Source organism: Grammomys surdaster, unplaced genomic scaffold, assembly GCF_004785775.1.
Source record: "Grammomys surdaster isolate TR1022 unplaced genomic scaffold, NIH_TR_1.0 166, whole genome shotgun sequence".
Taxonomy (NCBI): Eukaryota; Metazoa; Chordata; class Mammalia; order Rodentia; family Muridae; genus Grammomys; species Grammomys surdaster.
In genome coordinates this window covers 12,006,604-12,030,298 of record NW_021604614.1, presented here as the reverse complement: position 1 = coordinate 12,030,298, position 23,695 = coordinate 12,006,604, and the positions used below count along the sequence as shown (strand labels likewise).

Below are 23,695 nucleotides of genomic sequence, written 5' to 3'. Positions count from 1 at the left end.
TTTTTTTTTTTTTTTTTTTTTTTTTTTTTTTTTTTTTTGTTTTTCGAGACAGGGTTTCTCTGAGTAGCCCTGGCTGTCCTGGAACTCACTCTGTAGACCAGGCTAGCCTCGAACTCTCAAACTCAGAAATCCGCCTGCCTCTGCCTCCCAAGTGCTGGGATTAAAGGCGTGCGCCACCACCGCCCGGCCATTCTTTTTTTTTTTTTAAGATTTATTTTTATTTATGTGAGTACACTCTGTCTTCAGTCACGCACCAGAAGAGTGCATTGGATCCTATTTCAAATGGTTGTGATCAACCATGTGGTTGCTGGGAATTGAACTCAGGCCCTCATAAAGAGCAGTCAGTACTCTTAACTGCTGAGCCATCTCTCCAGCCCTAAAATTCTCTTTTTTATTTTTTAAAGATTTATCTATTTATTTTATGTATATATGAATATACTGTATGCTGTTTTCATACACAGCAGAAGAGGGCATCGGATCCCATTACGGATGGTTGTGAGCCACCATGTGGTTGCTGGGAATAGAACTCAGGACCTCTGGAAGAGCAGCCAGTGTTCTTAACCGCTGGGCCATTTCTCCAACCCAAGCACTAAAATTCTAATCATGTTAAAATGTGTTTTAAATATAGTCACCCATTTCCTTGTTTCCACATTAACATAAGCAAAAATTTGTCCATTGTTAGACAAATACCAACTGTTAACCAAAGTTTATAAATCAGAATGATCCTCTCTAGGCTGCACAAATGTGTTGACTATGGTGATGGGTGCACTACTTTTCTACATTGTAGATACAGGCATAGAAACACTCTAGAGCCTGGCGGTGGTGGCGCACGCCTTTAATCCCAGCACTTGGGAGGCAGAAGCAGGCGGATTTCTGAGTTTGAGGCCAGCCTGGTCTACAGAATGACTTCCAGGACAGCCAGGGCTATACAGAGAAACCCTGTCTCGAAAAACCAAAAACCAAACCAAACCAAACCAAATCAAAAAAAACCAACAAAAAAAAGAAACACTCTAGAAACTAAGATAATATAACACCTGAGACCAAGATGACAATGTCATTAGACCATAGACCATGCCCACATTGTCTGTCACTAACATATCCATGGCTTGGCATGTGTTATGTGGAACAGCTCACTTAATCCTTGTAAAAAAAAAAACTCAATTCCCCAACTCTCCCTAAAAATTACTCTTATTCTTATACATAAGTCAGTATGCATTGATTGACAGCCTCACTGAACAAGGAAGCTTCCATACCTTATTTAACGAATGGACCAAAATGTTTTTTGCTCCAATATCCCTTAAATCTCTTTCAGCATCATATTTTAAATCATTTGATACACTAAACCTGTATAAAAAACAACAATAACAACAACAAATTAAACTTTTGGATAGAACTAAGGAATAAAATCAGATCTTGACACTACAAAAAAATTTCACTTAAATTCATCCTGCTGTGCTAATCAGTCAGCCTTGGAACTTACCACAATGCTCTTTTTCTACTCAACAAATAGTTTTCGTAGATGATCCCTGCTATTGTCCGGCCTTTACCCACACCAGCGCCATCGCCTATTAAGAAGCCAGCACGGTCTCCATTAGGGAGGAATGTTTCATGTTGCTAAAAAGGGAATAAATTGGGAAAACATATTGTCACTTTTTCATCAAAGCAGCTACTGATAAGCTGGCCATGTTTTAATAAATAAGCTCCCACCCAACTAAAACCACCATGAAAAACTGTCATCATTCCTCACCCCTTCACGCAATTTGCAGTAAGAGTGACAACCCCTACCATGAATAGACTCTATATAGAAGAACGAAACTTTTCCTTTCTTCCCTGCCACGTAAAGTCAACAAACTGGTGAGGTGGCTCCTCTTCTCCTCTGCACACCTACCTGCCTGACAGTATGCCAACTTTCATGTGATATATAAATCATGGGGACAGTTGGCTTAGTCACAACATTGCTTATCTTACAGAAATGAAGTTGAAACAAAAATCTCTTCAAGCATAACTGAAGTGAGTGCCATTCGCATGGCACATTACCAATAGCACCTGAGCAGCACAGGACTGACAGTTTAACTATGCAACAGTATGGCCACTCAAGTCTTTAAGCAAGGAAAAGAAGAGGAAACATATACCTCAGATTCCAAGAAGCACAAGTCTTAGATCTTAGAGAAAAGATACATGCAGGTTCCACACTAATGGTTGTCCCGTGTAACATTAGAGGTCATGACTTGTTATTTCTACTAGCGGACACACTCTCCAGATAGCTGCTGTACCTTCTCTTTTCCTAATAGGTAACTTTTTTTTTTTCCAGACAAGGTTTCTGTGTAGCCCTGGCTGTCCTGAAACTCACTCTCTACACCAGGCTGGCCTAGAACTCAAAGATTTGCCTGCCTCTGGTAGGATTAAAGGTCTATGCCACCACCAACTGGATAACACAGAACTTTTGAAAAATTCTGTTTCTTTCAAGGAAAATTTACCTTTATTAAAATTGTATTTTATAGGGGTGGAAAGAAGGTTCAGTGGCTAAGAGCACCTGCTACTCTTCCAGAGTACCTGAAGTTTGTTTTGATTCCCACGACAGATCAAGTAAATGACAACTGACTGTAACTCTAGCCTGAGGTGGAAGGGATCCTCCTTCCTCCACTGGTCTCTGTTATTACCTAACATCTGAAATACACTCATGAGACACATAATAAGTAAAACAAGCCAGGTATTATACACGCCTTTAATCCCAGTACCAGGAGGAAGAGGCAGCTGAATCTTTGAGTTTGAGACTAGCCTGGTCTCCACACAGAGTTCCAGAATAGCCAAGGTTACACGGGGACTCTGAATGAATGAATGAATGAATGAATGAATGAATGAATGAATGAATGAAATGAAATGAAATGAAAAGAAAAAAAAATTAAACTTTATGTACCAACATAAACAATTGAACTTAACTAATTACCTGGGCCGCATAGGTAACTGCCTCGAGCTGCAGTGCGGAGAGCCAGCCATTATCAATGGTTTCTTCAGAGATGGAAGTTTTGTACCAAACATCAGGAGGAGTGACACTAGACAGAGAGCTAGTCTCCACCACTGCATCAGGGTGACGTAGGCCAATTTTTACTAAAAAAAGATTTTAAAATGTTTCATTTAAGTCATGTGAGTAACATTTCCAGTCTTATTATAAGATAGTAAAATGTTTGTCTCATGACAGAGAAAACACTAACTACTTACTCACCTTGAGCTTCTATATAAAGTTAATAATTGTAAGGTACTTCTCAAATTTGACAAAAATTACTTTATATACAGTTTAGAGATAGATGATTAAAAGATCTAGTTAAAAAGCAGTCGTCCTCAGGAGACACAGGCAGGCAGTGTTGCATGCCAGCCCCCACACACCCAGACGTAGCTAGATATGGTACCACACACCATTAGTCTCCTCTACCGTGAGAGATGAGGTGTAGAATCAAATCAGTTGAGTCCATGAGCTGAAGGCCAAACTGAATACAAGGAAACCTGATATCAAAAGGTTAAAAACATTGGGAGGCAGAGGCAGGCAGATTTCTGAGTTCGAGGCCAGCCTGGTCTACAGAGTGAGTTCCAGGACAGCCAGGACTATACAGAGAAACCCTGTCTTGAAAAAACCAAAAAGTCCCAAGTATCAAAAGAAAGTTCCAATGTGCCTATGATTTGGATAAGGTGTGAAAACTAGTGTAAACTCACAATGTATATTTGTATCTCCATAATTCACCGTAATTTTATAGTCAATACATAAGCAAAACTAGCTAGCAACAAAATAAACAAACCCAAGGATTTACTGTCATGGCTCTTAAAGATTTTATCCTCAAACAAGGTTCTAAATTTGTCTAAAAAGGAGAAAACTGAGTAAAATTTCCCAAAGGTATATTCCATTTAAACCATAACCAGGTACTGTAGGACATGATTGCAATCCCACTCAGCAACTGTGGGCCTGAGGCAAGAAGACTGCCAATTTGAGGCAAGTCTGGACTTCACAAGAATTTGTGTGCATGCAAGCATGTGTGTGTGTGTGTGTGCGTGTGTGTCTGTGAGTGAGAGACGGGGAGAGGGAGGAGGAGAGGGAGAGGGAGACAGAGAGACAGAGAAGAGAGAGAGTGCGAGAGACAGAGAAAGACAGAGCGTGGGGAGGGAGGAAAGAGGAGACAAAAACTATTCATAGCTCACATCTGTCAAATGCTGAGGCAACTGACACTACCAGGCACTAACATATAGTAGCTTAAGACAATTAAGTTCAAAAGGAACTTGAGTCTGTCATTTTGACAAATCCAAAAGACATACATTTTATTGGCATGTACTCTGCATAGGTCTCTGCATGACCCATTTCCTCCTCATCTTCTTCTTCTGGCTCATCTTCCTCTTTAACAACAGGAACCTTCTGTAACACAAAAGTACAACCAATCATAAGTATAGAGACAGAGGCCCAGAGTCTGTGGGATCTTTCCTGCCTGTCCAAAGGTAAGCAGCAATGACCACCTACACACAAATGAGCCACCCACAGGGTTCTACTCCCTCAAGTCACCATCTGGAGTGACTTTGCCCCTCAATGCTCACACATTTATCTCCAACCACAGTCTCTGTCTTCAACCTAGGACTTGAAAACATAAGGTGTGGGGATGAATGGTAGGATATACCAAAGGACAAGTTATCAAACCAAGACTTTATAGAATATGCAAATATAAACAAGGACCATTTTGACATTTTTTCCTTTCTTTTTGTAAATACTCCTCAAACCTTGCAATCTACCCTAAACCACAGTCCTTCACTGGAACTCAATCTCCCATTGCCATTTCTTCTGTACAAATTGGCTCACTGACCTAAAAGCAGAACCAGCAAACAGTTACCTCAGTGCCTACTAGTGCTCCTTCTGAAGCCCTGTCCAAAGTCCATCATTCCTACTCCATAGAGCCTACACAGGCATAGTCATGGTGTCCTGTACTCATATCCCAGAGCCTTTATTATACCTTTTCTTCCCGCAGTTTTAAAGCAGTGTGCCACCACACTGTCTCCATTATACCTTTTGATGTTTCTCATACAATTCCTTAAATATAGCTGGTATTAAATATTAACTCATGAAGCAAAGTCCTTAGAGATACTCACTGCACAGACACAGTACCACTCAGAAACACTACCTAATGAATATATAGCCACCTGACCTGAGCCACACAGCACTGCCACAGTTAAGGAAAAACTTACTGTAACAACTGATTCAGATCACTGCAGGATTTGATAGCTCCTAACTACTCACTTATTTGAAGTCCACCAAGTTATCAAAAGTATGGTAAACACTATGCTGTCATTATTCCTCATCAGGTAGATGAATAAAAAAGGTCATCCCTTCAGAAACACCACTACCTGTGAAAGATGTGAGCTTAGCCCTACTAAGTTTTTGTAATTAATTAACCTACTTGCAGTCAACAAGCTTCCTGAGAAATAACTTTCTTTCTTTTTTCCCCCAGACAGGGTTTCTCTCCCTGGCTGTCCTGGAACACAGTATGCAGGCCAGGCTGGAATTGAACTCAAAGATCTGCCTGCCTCTGGTGGAATTTTTCTTAAGTAATTTTAATCAAATAACTTCCACATTCCACAGAAATAGTAATTAATACTACTGTTTAAAACTCACCATAGTGGGGGAGAAACTCCTCATCTTCATGTCATTCACCCATATCCTTGCTACTTCTTTGTTAGAAGACTCTTTTTTAACTGCACCATTACTGACATCAGCTGCAGGAAGAAAGGTAGATTACATTTTACACGTCTCAATTTTGTTTCCTCTAGTTTAAAAATTCAGCAGTTTATTAATTAAAAAAAGGGGGAGGGGGGCAGAGAGACAGCTCAGCAGTTAAGAGCACTGTCTTTCCAGAGGTCCTGAGTTCAATTCCCAGCAATCACATGGTGGCTCACAACCTTCTGTAATGGGATCTGATGCCCTCTTCTGATGTGTCTGAAGAGAGCACAGAGTATACTCGTATATACATAAATCTTTTAAAAAAACAAAAACAAAAACAAAAACAAAAGAGTACCAAAAAATTGTGCCACTAAATTAAGCATAACCATGAAAGTATTCAAATTACTGTAGGTTATTTTGACGATTTACTTAGTATTTTTTGTATATTTATATGTATTGTGTACCATATGTATGCAGTGACTTCAGAGGCTAAAACTGGGCATAAGATCCCCTGAAGGTGGAGTTACAATGATTGTGACCTGTCCGATGTGGGTACTGGGAATCAGACCCAGGTGCACTCACGAAATCACTGAGCCTCCAAGCTGTATTGTTTTATAAACACTTAAGCAAACCAGTAACTGAAAACGGAATATGGGCCTGTGTGGATGGAAAATGCTTTTAATCCCAGCACTCAGGAAGCCATGGCAGGCAGATCAGGGAGTCTGGGGGCCATCCTAGTTCACACATAGGGATTTCCAGGCCAACCTGAGCTATATAGTGAAACCCTGTCTCAAAAACAGAAAGGAAAAAAATGTACATGAGAAATTTTAAAAGTGTGAAAAAATTTTCATAGGCAAGATACATTAGCCAGAAGTACGTAATAATTTAGTACAAATACCAAAAGCCAGCATTATTTTTGAGATATCTTTCTGGTTTACTAAAACAAACGAAACACAGGTGGCTCCCTTAAGTAACACACATACAACACCTGGAGCAGTACAACAATTAGCATGCTCCCTTGAAAAGACGACACACAAACTCATGAAATGTTCCTTTTGTTTGTTTGTTTTTACAAAATTCAGATTAACAACAAAACAATAAGCTAGGGAGATGGCTTACTCAGCAATGTGCTCACTGCCGAAACATAAGGGCCCAAGTCTCCATCTAAGAACCTATATAGCCAGCTTGCTGTTGCCGCATACGCCTGTACTCTCAGCAAAGGGGAGACAGCAGGATGCTTGTGCTTTGTGAACAAGACAAAGTAGCCACATTTGTGAGCTCTGGGCTCAGTGAGAAACCCTGCCTCAAACAAGGTAATGTTGAATGGAGGACACACGGCAACTTTACACTCTTCTGTTACTTCAGCTCCAAGGAATCTGATACTGTTTCCTCGATTCCATGGACAATACACACACATGGTGCACAGATACATCCATACACATAAAAATTTCTTGAAACTGAAAACAGTAAGAAAACCACTACACTTTGTCAAATAAGGTGCTGCATGTCTGTAATTCCTGCAGCCAGGAGTTCAATTTAAGGCAGGGTGGTTACTAAGTATACAGTGGCCCAGGCAAGACTGTCTCAGAAAAGAAAAAAGAAAAAATTCTGTACTAAAGTTTGAAATAAAGGAAGAAGAGATGGCTCAGAAGTTAAGATCATTGACTGCTCTTCCAGAGGTCCTGAGTTCAATTCCCAGCAACCACATGGTAGCTCACAACCATCTGTAATGGGATCCCCAATCTCTACTCTTGTGTGTATAAGACAGTGCCAGTGTACTCTTATGTACAGAATAAATAAATCTTAAAAAAAAAAAAGGAAAGGAAGGACAGACCACCTCCAATTTACTCCTAAAATATTATCTTAACCACAGTAACTATGCAATTTGAGTGCTTTATAAAAATCCAACTTGTTCCTAGAGCAGAAGAGTTTGCAAAATGACCAGAATTTCATGTTCATTTCCAAGACCTCATATTTTATTTTGATAAAAAAAAAAAAAAAAAAAAGGTTGGGTGCCTGACTGAAGAGATGGCTCAGAAGAGTACTAGTTGTTCTTCGAGAGAACCTGGGTCCAATTTCTAACACCCAGTGACAGTTCACGCCATCTCTGAAAACAAACAAATACAAAAACAAAAAAAGAGCCAGGCGGTGGTGGCGCACGCCTTTAATCCCAGCACTTGGGAGGCAGAGGCAGGAGGATTTCTGAGTTCGAGGCCAGCCTGGTCTACAGAGTGAGTTCCGGGCTACACAGAGAAACCCTGTCTCGAAAAAACAAAAAACAAAACAAAACAAAAAAAACAAAAACAAAAAAAGGTAAAAACAAGAAACAACAACAAAAAGCTGGTTATGGTCTTAACAAGAGAATCCCTGGGCCTCCCTGGCTAGCAGCCTAGCCTACCCTGTCCGATGAGCTCCAGTGTAGGAGAATGGGAAACATTCCCCACCTGGAGGCTGGAAAGAGATTGGTGGGCAGAGCAGACATACCAAACCCACCTCGATGCACCTTTTACTTCTCTTCACAACACTAGGGCTGTCTCAGGAATACAATATATTCACTTCCTATCTCTCTGCAGTACAATATGCGCTCCTAGAGGGTACTGACTACAACTTTCTCCCCAACAAGATCTCAAACTCCAAAAGGGAACTGGTACAACACACCCACCAAAAGGTATTTATCAAATGAGCAACAAAAAGTTGTTTCAAAGACTGTAACACCCACTATTAAGCCAGGCAGCTGTGGTACATGCCTTTAGTCCCAGCACTCTGGAGGCAGAGGCAGGTACTGAGCTCTCTTGAGTTGGAGCGCCAACCTGGTCTACAGAGTGAGTTCCAGGACAACAAGGGTTACACAGAGAAACCATCTTCAAAACCAAAAGAAAGAAAAAAAAAAAGAAAGAAAGAAAAAAGAAAAAAAAAGTAAGTGTAAAGAATCTAACTCCAGTTCCAATGGACTCTGATGACTTCTTCTGGCCTCCACGGGTACTCTATGCATATGGCAGATATACATACACTCAGGTACACACAAAGAAAAAATAAATATTACACAGATTATCCAAAACCACTTGTAAAACACACTCAAAAAACCAAAACTGCTTGGGAAAGACAAAGTTCAAACAGCTAAAAATGGACTTACTAGCTGCAGTTGCAACTGGCTGAGCAATATTGGCAGGTGGCTTCAGTTTCATGAGTTCATTTAAACTATTATTTTTGAGTAAATCCTTTAACTGAACCTGGTCTTTTGAAGGAGCAGGGGGCATGGCATTTCGTATTGCCGGTGCTGAAACTGAAGGGCGTGTGTTTGCAGTGGTCTGGATGAATTTTGTCAAAGTGATGGTTTGCCTGTTAGTTGTTGCAGGTGGTGTTTTAGTCATGACAATTGTAGATCCCAAGGTCGGAAGTTGATTTATTTGATTCAGCACAAATGTTGTAGTGGATGGAGGCTGCTGCTAAAAAAGAAAACAACATTTCACACACTCGATTTGACTTTAATAGTCTGTATCAATAAACACATCAGAAATCTAAAACTAGAGGGTGGGCTCATAAGAATGAGCTGACTGTGGTGAAGGCATGAGAACCTTGACTCCCTAGGATCCAGAATACATGGCAGGCAGTCAGAGTACACCTATAATCCCAGTGCTCCTATGTGAGAGGCAGAGACAGACCCTATCTCCAACAAAGTTAAAAACATATCGATGGGCACTGAAAATTGTCCTTTGATCATTTGCCTGCTGGGGCATATATAAGCTCAGAGTCAACACACAATCTAAACTTTATTCTATTCTTGCTTAAGTAATAGTACTTTATTTCTAACTTAATAATTAGCTATAAATTGTCTAGTTAAAACATAACACTCAGGAAAAGGTACAGTAGTAATTTGACATCTTATTCAACTATCCAGGGAATTATAATGGAAGCTATCCTAAACTAGCTGTGACTAGTAACTCTAGTAAGCCTAGTAAGTAACAAGAAAAGACTCCACAGCTAACACTGCCAACTAGACAGCCAGTGCTCTTACCTGCTGAGCCTTCTCTCCAGCCCTTGCATTTCTTTTTTAATTTTTTTTAAAAAAGTGTTTAATTTTCTCTACAAATTGATTTTACTGAGGAGGCAAATGTCTAGAAGTCAGAGGACAACTTGAGGAGCTCGGTTCTCTCCTACCACATGGCTCAGCGGATGTGAAAAGAAAATAGGGAGGAACAAAGAAAGAGCAAAGCTGAGTCCAGCAGCGCAGGCCTGTGAGGTACTCGAGGCAAGGAGACGATGAGCTCAAGCCGAGCTCAAGGCCGCTTAGTCTATGTGAGACCCTGTCTCAAAAGTAAAGAAAGAAATGGACAAATGGGTAAGTAAATGAAAAGCCAATTTGAAAATGCTAGTTTGTGGCTTTAAGGTCACTGAGTATTTCTGCATTTCACTAGTGTAAGTGCCGGGCTTATCCCAGGACTGCATGCGAGGGAAGTAGTCTAGCACTAAGCTAGAGCCCTTGTCCCTTTACTTATTACTCTTTCAGTAAAAATCTTCTAGACTGCTATTTATCACTTTTAAACTAATAAAAATTAACAAATTTTAACCAGTTCAACCAATAAGTTTAGATCCTTCGGATTCTGTTGACATTGGCTACATTTGAGGTAAAATGGCGGCATGTAAAGCATAATTAATCACATAAAAATGGTAGCAAAACAACCAACAAAAGCCAAGGCACTCAACAATGAAGGAAGTGAGGTAACATTTACATTCATCCTTTATTTCGACTTTAAAAATTTTTTTATGATTACAACACACTAGTATCCTCTGCTACTAGGAGATCAAGGCTAGCTAGGGCTAAAGACCTTATATTTTTACAAGTCTAAACTATTTTAGAATAATAGCACCTCTGTGGCTCTTACCCTCACATTTAACAGTGCGGGAGTAGACATCGTCTCTGGTTCTTGTTTAACAGGAACTGCTGCTTCTGTCTCCAAACCTAGTTCTAATGCACTAAGTGGCACCGACTGCAGAAAAAGTAACAAAGAAAAGGGTGGACAGCAATGAAGTCTGTTTCAAGAACAAGAGTTCTTTTTTTTTATTAAAAAAAAAAAAACCCTGCAGAACTAGGTTCTACTTCAGTGATAGAGCACTTGCGTAGCCTGCAGAATCCTTGCTTAGACCCCAGAATCATACAAAGTCAAGCTTTACAATCAAACAGAAGGCCATGGTAGCTCACTCCTTTAATCCCAGCACTCTTGAGGCAGAAGCAGGCCTCTGCGTTTGAGGCCAGCCTGATCTACAGAGAGTGAGTTCCATGACAGCCAAAGCTATACAGAGAAGCCCTGTCTTGAGGAAAAAAGAAAAGAGGGGGAAAAAAAAGAGGAAGAGGAGCAAGAGAATACAATCAAACAGAAGGTGCAATCACTACACTTATTGTAACAGACTAATCTTGATCAGCATAAAATCTCCACAAAGTTAAACTAGTATCAGAACTTTATATTTACTTTTAGCAAACCTAAGCAGAGAAGTCACAAAAAAAGATCTCAATAAAGACCAAAGGTAACTGTAAAGGAAATTAATATTATTCCCATATAAATGCTAAGCAATAGGAAAAGCAATGTCCTGGTTTCAATGCCAATAACATCTATCTCATTAAAAAAAAAGCAACAGCTTAAAAACATTCTCATGTATCTTTAAAGACAAAGTTTATTAGTAAATACATATGCATATACATTTTTTGTTTCTTTGAGACAGGGCTTTTCTGTATAGCCCTGGCTGTCCTGAAACTTCCTCTATAGACTAGACTGTCCTAGAATCTGGAGATCTGCCTCTGCCTCTCAAGTACTGAGATTAAAGGTGTATGCCACCACTGCCTGGCAATATTTTTTCCTAAAATGTAAATTAAAGAGCTGAGGCTGTACTTCAGCAGTAAAGTACTTGCCTATGCATGCACAAGTCCCTACATTCAATTCTCAATACCACAAACAGGAAAAAATTACTAGTGTTACTAATAAGTAACAACAGAAATTACAAATTAAGAAATTCTGATTTGAAAAACTCTTACCTGTTGCACTGACGGGGGAGTAGGGGTGGCAAGCCCAGCATCTCCAACATCAACATCAAAGAGGTCATTCGGACTAATCCCACTCTCGCTCAAGGCAGCAAGCAGTAAATCTTGCCCTGGTTCCACCATCTTTAGAAAAAAGTGAAAAAAATATTAACTCTCTTCTAAACACAATCAATCAAACATTTTCTACCAGAGCTGTTCATTCAGTACTTATGAAGAGCCTACTACACACGAGAAAAACAAGATAAAACAGAAAGTCTTTCATCCTGGAAATGTCACATTAGAATGGAAGGACATAGAAGCACAATTTAGAGTATATATCCGTAACACTATGAAAACGAGCACGGCAGCACATGTCTTTAATCCCAGCACTTACAAGGCAGAGACAGGCTTGTATCCGTGAGTCTGAGGCCAGCCTGGTCTACACAGTGAGTTCCAGAACAGCCAGGGATACAAATAAAATAAACACACTACTAAACACACTAGCTAAAAGGGGGCAAAAGTTAAGTGAACTGTGCACAGCTTCCTAGGTAGATGACAACACTGAGTTCAGGGAAGAAATAACCAAAAAGGCAAGTGTCTTCTTTTGTTTTGTTTTCCCAGATAGAGTTTCTTTGTACAGCCCTGGCTGTCCTGGAACTTACTCTGTAGTCCAGGCTGGCCTCCAACTCAGAAACCCGAAGGCCTCTGCCTCTCAAGTGCTGAGATTATAAAGGCGTGCGACACCACTACCCAGTGACAATTGTCTTCTAAACACTACATTCCAATGAACTCACCAGGGGCCCATAGGTAAAAGCGGGTCATGATCTATGGCCTCATTCATGGTTCTGCAGTAATACAGGCCACGACAGGATTTTCAGATGCAGGACAGCTGGTCACATTAGTTTCTGATTTAGAAACATTACTGACACTAGTACAAAAGCAAACTGAGAGGAGCTAGAGTAGAGCAGACACAGGAAGACGTCCACTGCAACAGGCATCAGAAGTGCTACAGTGGTGGGGCTGGAGAGATGGCTCAGTGGTTAAGAGCACTGGCTGCTCTTCCACAGGTCCTGAGTTCAAATCCCAGCAACCACATGGTGGCTAACAACCATCTGGAATGGGATTCCTGACGCCCTCTCCTTGTGTGTCTGAAGACAACGACAGTGTACTCACATATATAAATAAATCTTTAAAAAAAAAATAAGGAAGTCGAGTGTAGATCTCTTTCCGTTTGCGGCCATCGGTGGATCGCAGCCGCCAAAATGAAATTCAATCCCTTTGTGACTTCTGACGAAAGCAAGAACCGCAAATGCACCGGGGTGGTGGTGGTGCACGCCTTTAGTCCCAGCACTTGGGAGGCAGAGGCAGGCAGATTTCTGAGTTCCAGAGTTCGAGGCTAGCCTGGTCTACAGAGTGAGTTCCAGGACAGTCAGGGCTACACAGAGAAACTGTCTTGAAAAACCAAACCAAACCAAAAAAAAAAAAAAAAACCGCGAACGGCATTTCAATGCACCTTCTCACATTCGGAGGAAGATTATGTCTTTCCCTCTTTCCAAAGAACTGAGACAGAGGTATAATGTTTGGTCTATGCCCATTCGAAAGGATGATGACGTTCAGGTTGTTCCGGGACACTACAAAGGCCAGCAGATGGGCCAAGTGGTCCAAGTGTACAGGAAGAAATACGTCATCTACACTGAGCGAGTCCAGCGAAAGAAAGCTAATGGCACAACTGTCCACGTGGGCATCCACCCCAGCAAGGTGGTTATCACCAGGCTAAAGCTGGACAAGGACCGCGAGAAGATCCTGGAGAGGAAAGTCAAGTCCCGGCAAGTGGGAAAGGAGAAGGGCAAATACAAGGAAGAAGCGATCGAGAAGATGCAAGAGTAGAGACATCTCATGCACGGCTTTCATTAAAGACTGCTTAAGTAGAAATAAATAAATAAATAAATAAATAAATAATTAAAAAATTAAAAAATAAAAAAAGAAGAAGTAGTTCAGTGGTTGGGAGAAGGAAGACAAATGTGTTCCCAAGGTACTTAGCAAAGAAACTCTATAGGTTTAAAATTAAAACTCAGGGGCTGGAAAGATGGCTCAAGGGTTAAGAGCACTTGCTGCTCTTCCAGAGAGCCTAGGTTCAACTCCTAACAACCGTATCACTGCTCACAGCTGTCTGCATCTCAATTATAGAGGATCTCACACCCTTTTCTGGCTTCCTGGAGCAAGGCACCAACATGGTACACCAACATACATCTGCAAGTAAAACCCATACCCATAAATTATTTTTAAGAATTTTAAACAGCTCCAATTTAAATTTTTCCGAATTACATGTACATTATTGTGAGTAGTTTTTCTCAAGAAACAAATTTGTGCTATATAAATAATACACCTCAGCTGTGTGATGCAATGATGCATCTGTGACATTCCACAAAGAGGGTTAGCAAAGAGCTACAGCCACAACCTAATATACAGAAACTCAAGAGAAATCCTCTGCTCTGCCAGGTCACACCTATCTGTGCATCATTTAGACAGAAGTTCTAATGAGCACAAATGTCATCAGGTGGATATCCTGACTGAAACTGAAGGCAGAACCAGGCAGAAAGAATGGAGGACAGATCAACAAGTTTTCTATGAAAATTCCAGAGTAAAGAAAGGATATTTGAGACAGAAAACCAACTTGGGCAGAAAGGAGGAACGATTACATCAGTGTGGGTGGGTGAGGCCCCAACCTGCCGGAGTCAGGCTTTTCAAACACCACAGCACCTCAACTCACAGCAATCTGTGCAGCAGGTCATGTATCCTAAAGTTAGAGCTCAAGTTTACCAAGGGAACCATGATTAGACTCCAGAACTGCACAAACTTCTGAAGCTCACCGTGTCCTTTCGAGCTAGGGGATAGAAACTGACACCAAATTTTAATGTTCTGCCTTAGAACAAATCTGACACTCAGACAAAATTGGAAAGAAGGATTCCAGTTTAAAGGGATGCTGAGGTCAAAGTGAGGCAGAGGCCAGGCCAGAATAGCCTGTATAACCATACCCTGGCTCGAAATAAGAGGAACTAGGGCTGTAGAGATGGCCCAGAGATCAACAACTTGTTGCTCTTGCAGAAGGCCAGGGTTTGGTTCTCAGTACCCACGTAGGGCTAGGATTAAAGGCTTGGACTACTATACCCAACCTCACTGGGTTTTTTTCCCCTTTTAGTTTTTTTGAGACAGGGTTTCTCTGTGTAGCCCTGGCTGGCCTCGAACTCAGAAATCCACCTGCCTCTGCCTCCCAAGTGCTGGGATTAAAGGCATGCGCCACCACTGCCCAGCCTCATTGAGCTTTTTAAGTGATTTTTTTTTTTTTTTTGCTTTTTCAAAATAGAGTTTCTCTGTGTAATAGAGTCCTGGCTGTCCTGGACTCCCTTTATAGACGAGGGTGGCCTGGAAGTAACAGAGATCCTGAGTCCTGAAGTTCAAATGACTTCTTTAAAATGAACGTTAAAAGTACAAAAATATGGAAGAGAAGATGTTTTGATATTTATACAATACACGATGCCTAGAGAGCCATAAAATAATCAGCATACATCTCAACCTGAACCTCAGAAGTACAAGTTCTTTAGCCATTCTAAAGGTTCTGTGTGTATCAAAAACAAACTTAGGAGTCAGTTGGTGGTGATGCACAGCTTTAGTCCCAGCACTCAGGAGGCAGAGGCAGGTGGATCTGTGTTCAAGACCAGCCTGGTCTATGAAGTAAGTTCCAGGACAGCCAGGACAACTACACAGATAAACACTGCCTCAAACCTCCTCCTTTTTCCCCCAAAAAACATATACAACTTTTACCTGCCAACCTAAGAGGATTTGAGATGATGCCTAGCATGCATAAATAAGGCCCAGCACTGAAAAAAAACAACAAAATACAAAGGAACAGGTAAGACTCTCTGACCTCACTAGAAACTTTTAGTATGATTTGAACAGTTGATGTATCTTTCTCATATGGAGGATCAATCTATGGAGCTTTCCAGGCAGTAGGGCATACATTTTTCTAGTCGTTCTCTTCTGCAGGAAGAGAACAAGACAAAGCACTTATTGCATTTTCTAACCACACTAAGGAATTCTTAGTATTGAATCATATTCCCGTGAAACAGACAACTTTAGTGCTAAATGGAAGAAAGCCCTTAAAAGTTGTACTGGTCAAGCTCCTGGTTTTATAAAAGCTGTTTAATCTCAGGGGGGAAAACATTTCACAGTATAAATCCAAAACACAGTTGCATGTAGGGAACTGACACTGTCTACCAAGGAGTTTACCCCTCAATTCAAAGGGACATCTGCCATGCAGCAATCTAACAAGCCCAACAATGAACTCATAGAATTATCAACTGCAAATGGACATCAAAAAGTTCCACATTTGGGGGCTGGAGAGATGGCTCAGCGGTTAAGAGCACTGACTGCTCTTCCAGAGGTCCTGAGTTAGAATCCCAGCAACCACATGGTGGCTCACAACCATCTGTAATGAGATTCGATGCCCTCTTCTGGTGTGTCTGAAGACAGCTACAGTGTACTCATAAATAAAGTAAATAAATCTAAAAAAAAAAAAAAGATTTAAAAAAAAAAAAGTTCCACATTTGCCAGGGATACACAGAGAAACCCTACCTTGAAAAACAACAGAACAAAACAAAGTTCCACTTTTACAAAAAGCACATTTTAAAGCATTCATAGAGAGGCCGATATAAGAAGGGTATATAGAAGCTGTGTACTACTTTGGCAGGGAATCCTGAGAAGCAATGTCACCCAAAAGAGCAGAAGGTAGAACACCCACTACATACCAACACTGACCCTTATCAGCATGGACAAGACAGATACCTAGAGCTTTTCAGAGGTCTGAGCAGATACAAGGACATCATCTGTGAGACAAGGACATAGGGAAACACCAGAGGCACTACAGAGGCAGAAACAGAACAAAACTACTGTGCACATCACTTACTAGTGCTGTAATACAGCCAAGTTAAAAAAAAAAAAAAAAGGACAGTTTCTTCATCTGCAGACAGTATTTAAGAACTTCTAAGACTCTGCCGGGCAGTGGTGGCGCACGCCTTTAATCCCAGCACTTGGGAGGCAGAGGCAGGTGGATTTCTGAGTTTGAGGCCAGCCTGGTCTACAGAGTGAGTTCCAGGACAGCCAGGACTACACAGAGAAACTAAAACAAAAAAAACAAAAAAAAACAAAAAAAACAAAAAAAAAACAAAAAAAAAAAACCAAAAACAAACCAAAAACAAAACCTTCTAAGACTCTTGTGTTCAATATTGGGGGAGGGTACAGGGTAGAAATATGAATACCTAGAGTGGATGTTTGCAGTTGGTTTTTCCCTGGTTGTCTTTTGATAGTCTCACTACACATAGCCTAGGCTTTCCTTGAAGTCATAATATTCCTGCATATTGTCATTACAATTGTGTGCTAGGTCTTAAAATTTTCTGCTAAAGATCAGTTATGGTAAATGCCTTTAATCCTAGCACTTAGCACAGGCCAATCTCTGAGTTTCAGACTAGTCAAGCATACTGCCTCAAAAAAAAATTGTTTTAAAGTGCATATATGTGTGATAACAGGGTAGGGAGCAAGGTATATGAGGAAGTAAAGGACAACTGTTTGGAGTCAGGAGTTATCTTTACAGTGGGATCAGTTTCAGATGACCAGGCTTTTCAGCAAGCACATTTACTGAGCCATTTCCCTGGCCCTTAACTATTATTTTGACAAGCCTGAGAATACAGAAAGATCTCTTTTCTTTTGCATAACTGCCACACCATTGGACTTCCAGAATACAAACTTCTAATGACAGAAATCTATCCAGTGATTCATTTTTAAATAGTTCTATAAGGAGCTGAAGAGATGGCTGTGTGATTAAGAGCACTCATTGCTCTTCCAGAGAACATGGATTTGGTTTCCAGCACCCACATGGCAGCTCACAACCAAATATAAGTACAGTTCCAGGGGAACTAACACCTTCTTGCCTCCTAGGGCACCAAGCACACATGTGATATACATATATACATACATGCATACAAACACTGATTTACATGAAATAAAACAATAAAAAATTTTATATTGTAAAAATTAATTGGGGAGTGAACGGGATGTAAGTGAATGAGTTAAAAAAATAAATTTAAAAAATAGTTCTGTAAAATACTAGTGAAGCATCTCAAATCTAAGTTGTACAGATAATCAGATGTAAACGCAATGGAGAGTCATTTCCAAATATGCATAGACATTATCATTTAACAAAAAGTTTTGTCTGAATGTAAAACAAAACAGAACTGGCAGGGCAGTGAACGCCTTTAGTCCCAACATTCAAAAGGAGCAGAGGCAGAAGGATTGCTACAAGGCCATCCTGGTCTTCAAAGTGAGTTTTAGGATAGCCAGGGTTACATGAGAAAACCCTGTCTCAAAAATACAACAAAATAGGTGGTTTATTTTTTCCCTTTATTCTTAAATAACATAGGTCCACCTAGTAGCATAGGCCTAGAACCCTAGCTACTCAAGAGGCTGAGATAGATCACAGATTCAAAGCCAGGCTGAACTATACAGAGTTCAGGCCAGCCTGCATTATTTAGTAAAAGCCTCTTTCAAAATAAAATTCCAAGACTCATCTTCGTTGTACTCCTTTGAATTTCAACATTCTGGAAGACGAGGCCAATGGATCTGAGTTTGAGGCTAGCCTGGTCTATGTACAGATTGACTTCAAGGACAGCCAGGACTACAAATAGAAACTGTCTTGAAAAAAAACAAAACAAAACAAAAAATTCATCAGAACAGACTGACATTCAGTTTAAGAATCTGAAGGAGCCTGCAATCCTAGCACTTGCAAAGTGGGGGGGGGGGGGTAGAAGGATAAGTTGTCCAAGGTAATATTCAACTATGTAAGGAGTTCATGGTTAACCTGAGATAGATATAACCCTGAAAATTATAAACAGAGCTAGGAGTGGCAGCAAATACGTTTGATCCTAGCAATCAGAGGAAGGTGGATCTCTTTGAGTTCAAGGCCAGCCTGGTCTACAAAGTAGTTCCAGGACAGCCAGGATGTTACAGAGAAACCTGTCTCAAAACAAACAAACACACACACACACACACACACACACACACACACACACACACACCGACCCCTTTAACTCCAGCACTGGGGAGGTAGGGGTGGGCTGATCTCTGAGTTACAGGCTAGCCTGGTCAACATACTGAGTTCTAAAAAGGCCAAAGCTATGTAAAGAGATCCTGTTTCAAAAACTTAAAAAAAAAAAAATGCAGAAGGGAAAGCAAAAACTCATCACCACTACCTCAAATTCAGTTGAACGGTTTTTTGAGGCAGGGTATCATTTATCCCAGGGTGACCTTGAATTACTGATCCTGACCCGATGCTAAGATTATACCCACACACTCTGGCACCTTTAATAGTTTTTATGATTAGGTTTTTCTTTTTATCCTCAGCATAACCCAAGAGTATCCTCCTTATCACAAAGGAGGAGCTAAAGCCCACAGAGAAAGAATGTAACAAGGTAACAACTACATAAGCTTGGAGCCCAATACCAAACTTTTCCACAGTCCCCGCCCTTCTCGCCTCAGTAAGTGGCCTCAGATCCACTGATGCCCACCACATTCCAAAGTTCAATGGGGAAGGTATGTGATTCCCACCTAAACTCAGCACTGAGGCCAGCTGGTCTACACAGGAATTTCAAGGCCAGGAAGGACTATATAGTAAGACCTTGTCTCCAAAAAAAAAGAAAAGTTTCATCAGAAGATAAAAGTACCCCATGAACATGTAGACAGTTCACTGGGTGATCAGTTCCAATATCTCTTTGATCCCAGCACTCAGGAGGCAGAGGTCAGCCTAGTCTACATAGTGAGTTCTGGGACAGCCAGAGCTACATAGTGAGATCCTGTGTTGGAAAAAACTTGCAATTACATTCAGTGGAAGGGCCCTCAGTGCTATGGCTCCCATGTGTGGATGTCCTGCAACAAATTGGGCCCTCTTCTACCACGTGAATCTCAGGGATCAAACGTAAGGTAGTCAGACTTAGTAGCAAGTGTCTTAACCAGCTATGCCATCTCAGTGGTCTCTTTAGATAAACTTTAATTTTAAGCAAGACAGCTTAGTGCCTACTGTACCTCATGAGAGACTATTTGGAAAGGACAGACAGACCTGTGTATTCTTGCCTTTGGCAAGTGGCAAGACTCAACTCAAAGTTCAACTTAACCTATGAAAAGCAACAAAAACACATCTACACACAACTGAGTTGTTTGAAGCATATCTCTCTAGAGCACAGAAAAGACTGGACATGATGACAACGTGGGCCTACAATCTAATCATCAAGGAGGCTGTGACAGGAAGAGCTGGAGTTGGAGGTCAGCCTGTCTACAGAGTGCAGCAATTTCTGACAGCCATAAAAACAAGCACCTTCCACCCCGCAAGAATCATCAGTCTCCACATTGGCTATTTTTAAGTAGTAAAAATACTTCAAAGAACTTAAGACATACAAAAGTGTAAGCATAACATCCAAACAAATAAATGCAGGCTCTCTTTTTCAACATTTATACAATTCACATAAAGCTGGATGTAAAATTCTGAAGTAAGTCGCACAGAATGAAGCTAAAACTGCAAGCAGAAGCCACAAGAATTCTTCCCTGATTAGAAAATGACTGAGGGGGAAAACTTAAGAAAAATATAAATTAATATTCCTGTGCTATCAAAATTAATATCCAAATGAAGTCTCCGGAAAAGCCATTTCATTCTGCGTAAATGATGATTCTTTCCCCAGCGCTTATGAATATCAACCCTGACTCTGGGGCAGTAAGACTGTTAAAGGGTAGAACTATATGCAAATACTAATAAGATCTAGGGCACTCTGGATTTGACAGTTAGATGGACCGCCCAGGAAGATTCTTTACAAGCCTTCTTCCACCCTTAATTCTTCAAACCCTGAGAATACGAATATTTTACTCAACATACACTGCAAACAATCAACATTTAAAGGTCAAAGGGGACCTTTTATAACCTTCCCCCAACACGTGTTCAGCACAAACTTCCGGGTGCGGCTACAATTGGCTGCGCTATTCAATGGATAAAAACGATGCTTTCTTGGGCTCTCATTTTATTTCCAGTTCCCCCACACACACACCCCGCACAATTCTCAAACAGCGACTCCCCCAAACAAAAGCCTCCCACAGTAAACGGAGCAAATACATAAAAAGAGCTTTCTATATGGTAGCATCAAGTTAGTGGTCCGCAAACATTAACCAAACAGGCACAATGCCGGGATGGAAAGGGGAGGAGCTGGACGCCGGGGTCAGGAAAGCAACAATCAACACGGGTTCGGGCAAATCCAAGGCTTCGGAGCTGTGGAGCCCATCCCACGCCACTCCCGGGAAAACACCAGCACACACAGCTTTGAGGAACTTGGATGCTCGCTACATCCAACACTGCTAAGGTGAGCAAATGCCCAACCGCCACCGCCCTCTTGCACGGACTGAGCTCAGAGTCTGAAAGTGCACTCACTCACCTCGGGGAACGCTAAACCCACCACGGCGAGGCGTAAAGGTGTCCCCCACGTGTCCCACGCACCCCACCCGCCAGACAGCGAGGTCCAGGAAGGACGTCCCGGAGCCTCCCTCCCGCTCCTGGAACCGAGAGCAATGAGCCGGGAGCCGGCGGAATCTAACAGGGTGTCCGCCTCAGTTTCGCCACACGTCCCGGCTCCGTGAGAGGAGAGAGGACGAGGAAGGCGATCCCCGGTGGAGTCGGCGTGAGCCGGCCTCGGGGCTGCTATCCGGCTCGGGACAGCGGGACTCCGTCAGGGCCGGTGTTGTCTGGCTGAGAATGCCGGGACCAACGGGGCGGACAGCAGAATGAGACGAAGCAGCGGGCGAGCGAAGCGCGGACAGCAATGAAGTGGCCGCCTCCCCCCACAGCCGGCCTCACACGGACCCTGAGGAGCCGTGGTGGGAGTGGGAGGCTGTCCGGGAGGATGAGCGTGAAAAGAAGAAAAGGGCTGAGAGAGGGACTTACTTTCCCCGTCGGACCCGACGAAAGAAGAGCTTCTCCCGGTCCGTGAGCGGGTGAGGAGCCGGAGGCGACAGGAGCGGAGGCGGCGGCGGCGGCGGCAGAAGCGGCGTCTGGCTCTGCCTACCTCCCCGCCGCCATCTTGAAGCCCCTCCCCCCGACCCCCCGCCCCGCAGGAAGAGGGGGCGGGGCGACGGGTCAGACGTCGCGCGCACACAACGCGCGACACGCCCCACGTGACTTCCCCATACACCCCCCCCATCCCATCTCCTCTCTGCCCCGCCTCCTTCCTAGATGAAGCTAGCGGATTGCCCCCCCCATCTTGACCGCCCCCTCTGCCTTCGCCACCCAAACCGGATTCCGCCGGGTCTCGCTAGCCTGGTACCAGAGATGGGATCCAAGGGAATTCCGGAACCCAAACGGTCCATTACCGCGGCTCTAGGGTGGGCGAAGGGTGAGGGGGCCGGGTTTCCGAGAAGGGGGAGGGGGCAAGGCAAAGGCGGCCTAGGACAGTCACGTGTCCGCTACTTCCGCCGCCGCTGGCCCAGACCTCGCGAGAATAACGTTAACCCACCGGTTGTGTTCCGCGGGTTGTCGGGAAGAAGGTCCGCTTCTCTTGGGTGCCACCAGGAGGTCAACCTGTGAGCGTGCGCGCATGCGCCCCACACCTGCCGTCGTAGTCGGGTTTAGAAGGCCCAAAGCTATTTTCAGATACTTGGAAATGGGTAGCTACGGCACTTGTCGAGTCCTTGTGGGGTCTCTGTCACAGGACGAACTCTTATTGTGCATGCTAAAAATATATAAGTAACTAGCATAATCATTGCTTGTGAGGCTCGCTTGAGCTTTATTGAACTTTATTGACTTGAAAACCTCCGTGAGCCCCTGGGGGTGGCCCATGGTCATTATCTCAAGTAGAATAAAGTTGGAGGATCCCGATTCTATTTTCTTTACACGTGCCCAGACACCTGCACTCACCACGGTCTCCATTAATGATTGCTGTATACCAAGGTTTCTTTTGCAGCTTCACCCTGGTTTATTTTCATGTGTTATTATTAAGAGGCCTAACAGACTAAACGTATTAACTTCTTGGTCACGCTTTTGTAAAGTCATTCTGAGAATGCAGTTTGACTCTGTTACTTAGGAAATAGACGTGCCTAGACGATTCCTACTCCTTTCTGGCTGTGCATCTGTTTTGTCCTGGGCTGAAAGTAAACCTCGCACTCAATCGTTTTGACAATTGAGGTTGAAGTGTGTAAACACAGCTGGGTGTGGTGGCCCAAGCCTTTAATCCCAGCACTCAGGAGGCAGAGGTGGGTCGATCTCCTGGGTTGAGATCCGCCTGGTCTACAGAGTAAATTCCAGGACAGCAAAGACTACCCAGAGAAATCGTCTCAAAAAAAAAAAAAAAAAGAAAGAAAGAAAGAAAAGAAAAAAGGTGAGAAGTCTTTCAGACAAATTATGATCACGTGTTTGGTTTTCTGTTGCTATGACTGTTTATTTCATCTTATATTTTACCATCAATCATCGAGGCAGGCCAAGGCAGGAGTCTGAAATCAGGAACTGAATTATAGTGGAGTTCTACTGCTTCTGGCTTGCTTGCTTATAATACAGGCCAGACCCACATTGGGTTGGGCTCTCCTACAGCAATAGCCATTTAGAAAATTCCCCACAGACTGTTCTCATAGGTCAGGTTATTGGAGGCAGTTCCTCAATTGAGATTGCCCTTTCCTCCAATATATCTAGATTTAATCAGGTTAACAAAAACCATAACAACAGGAAAGTAAAATACCAATAATAGTTATTCTGACTTACTATGCATACATTTGTATTATAGTTATTGGCTATTTTTTTTATTTTTTTTTGAGACTAGGGTTTCTCTGTAGTTCTGGGTGTTTTGGAACTCACTCTGTAGACCAAGCTGGGCTTGAACTTAGAGATCCACCTCTCTGCCTCCCAAATTCTGGGATTAAAG

At 42.3% G+C, this 23,695-nt stretch overlaps 2 protein-coding genes across 5 annotated transcripts in view; one reads left to right on the top strand and one right to left on the bottom strand.

Moving 5' to 3' along the window:
• The window catches only part of Sbno1 (strawberry notch homolog 1), a 53,085-nt gene extending 30,845 nt beyond the window's left edge, over positions 1 to 22,240 (bottom strand). Inside the window, exons 1-9 of one of the 4 annotated variants that reach the window (XM_028765905.1) lie at positions 21,730 to 22,240; positions 11,718 to 11,846; positions 10,573 to 10,677; positions 8,823 to 9,132; positions 5,645 to 5,745; positions 4,303 to 4,399; positions 2,948 to 3,108; positions 1,481 to 1,614; positions 1,254 to 1,344 (exon numbers count right to left, since the gene is read on the bottom strand). In XM_028765905.1, the coding sequence (XP_028621738.1) occupies positions 1,254 to 1,344; positions 1,481 to 1,614; positions 2,948 to 3,108; positions 4,303 to 4,399; positions 5,645 to 5,745; positions 8,823 to 9,132; positions 10,573 to 10,677; positions 11,718 to 11,846 (1,128 nt within the window). In that variant the 5' untranslated portion in view covers positions 21,730 to 22,240. Of the gene's footprint in view, positions 1 to 1,253; positions 1,345 to 1,480; positions 1,615 to 2,947; positions 3,109 to 4,302; positions 4,400 to 5,644; positions 5,746 to 8,822; positions 9,136 to 10,572; positions 10,678 to 11,717; positions 11,847 to 21,729 lie in introns of all 4 variants that reach the window. The other 3 variants (XM_028765904.1, XM_028765906.1, XM_028765908.1) reach the window with 3 other exon arrangements.
• Positions 12,965 to 13,589, top strand: LOC114619959 (60S ribosomal protein L26-like). Its single transcript, XM_028765909.1, has 2 exons — positions 12,965 to 12,999; positions 13,187 to 13,589. The coding sequence occupies exons 1-2, from the start codon at positions 12,965 to 12,967 to the stop codon at positions 13,587 to 13,589; spliced, it is 438 nt and encodes a 145-aa protein (XP_028621742.1).
• Positions 22,241 to 23,695: the final 1,455 nt, after the last annotated feature.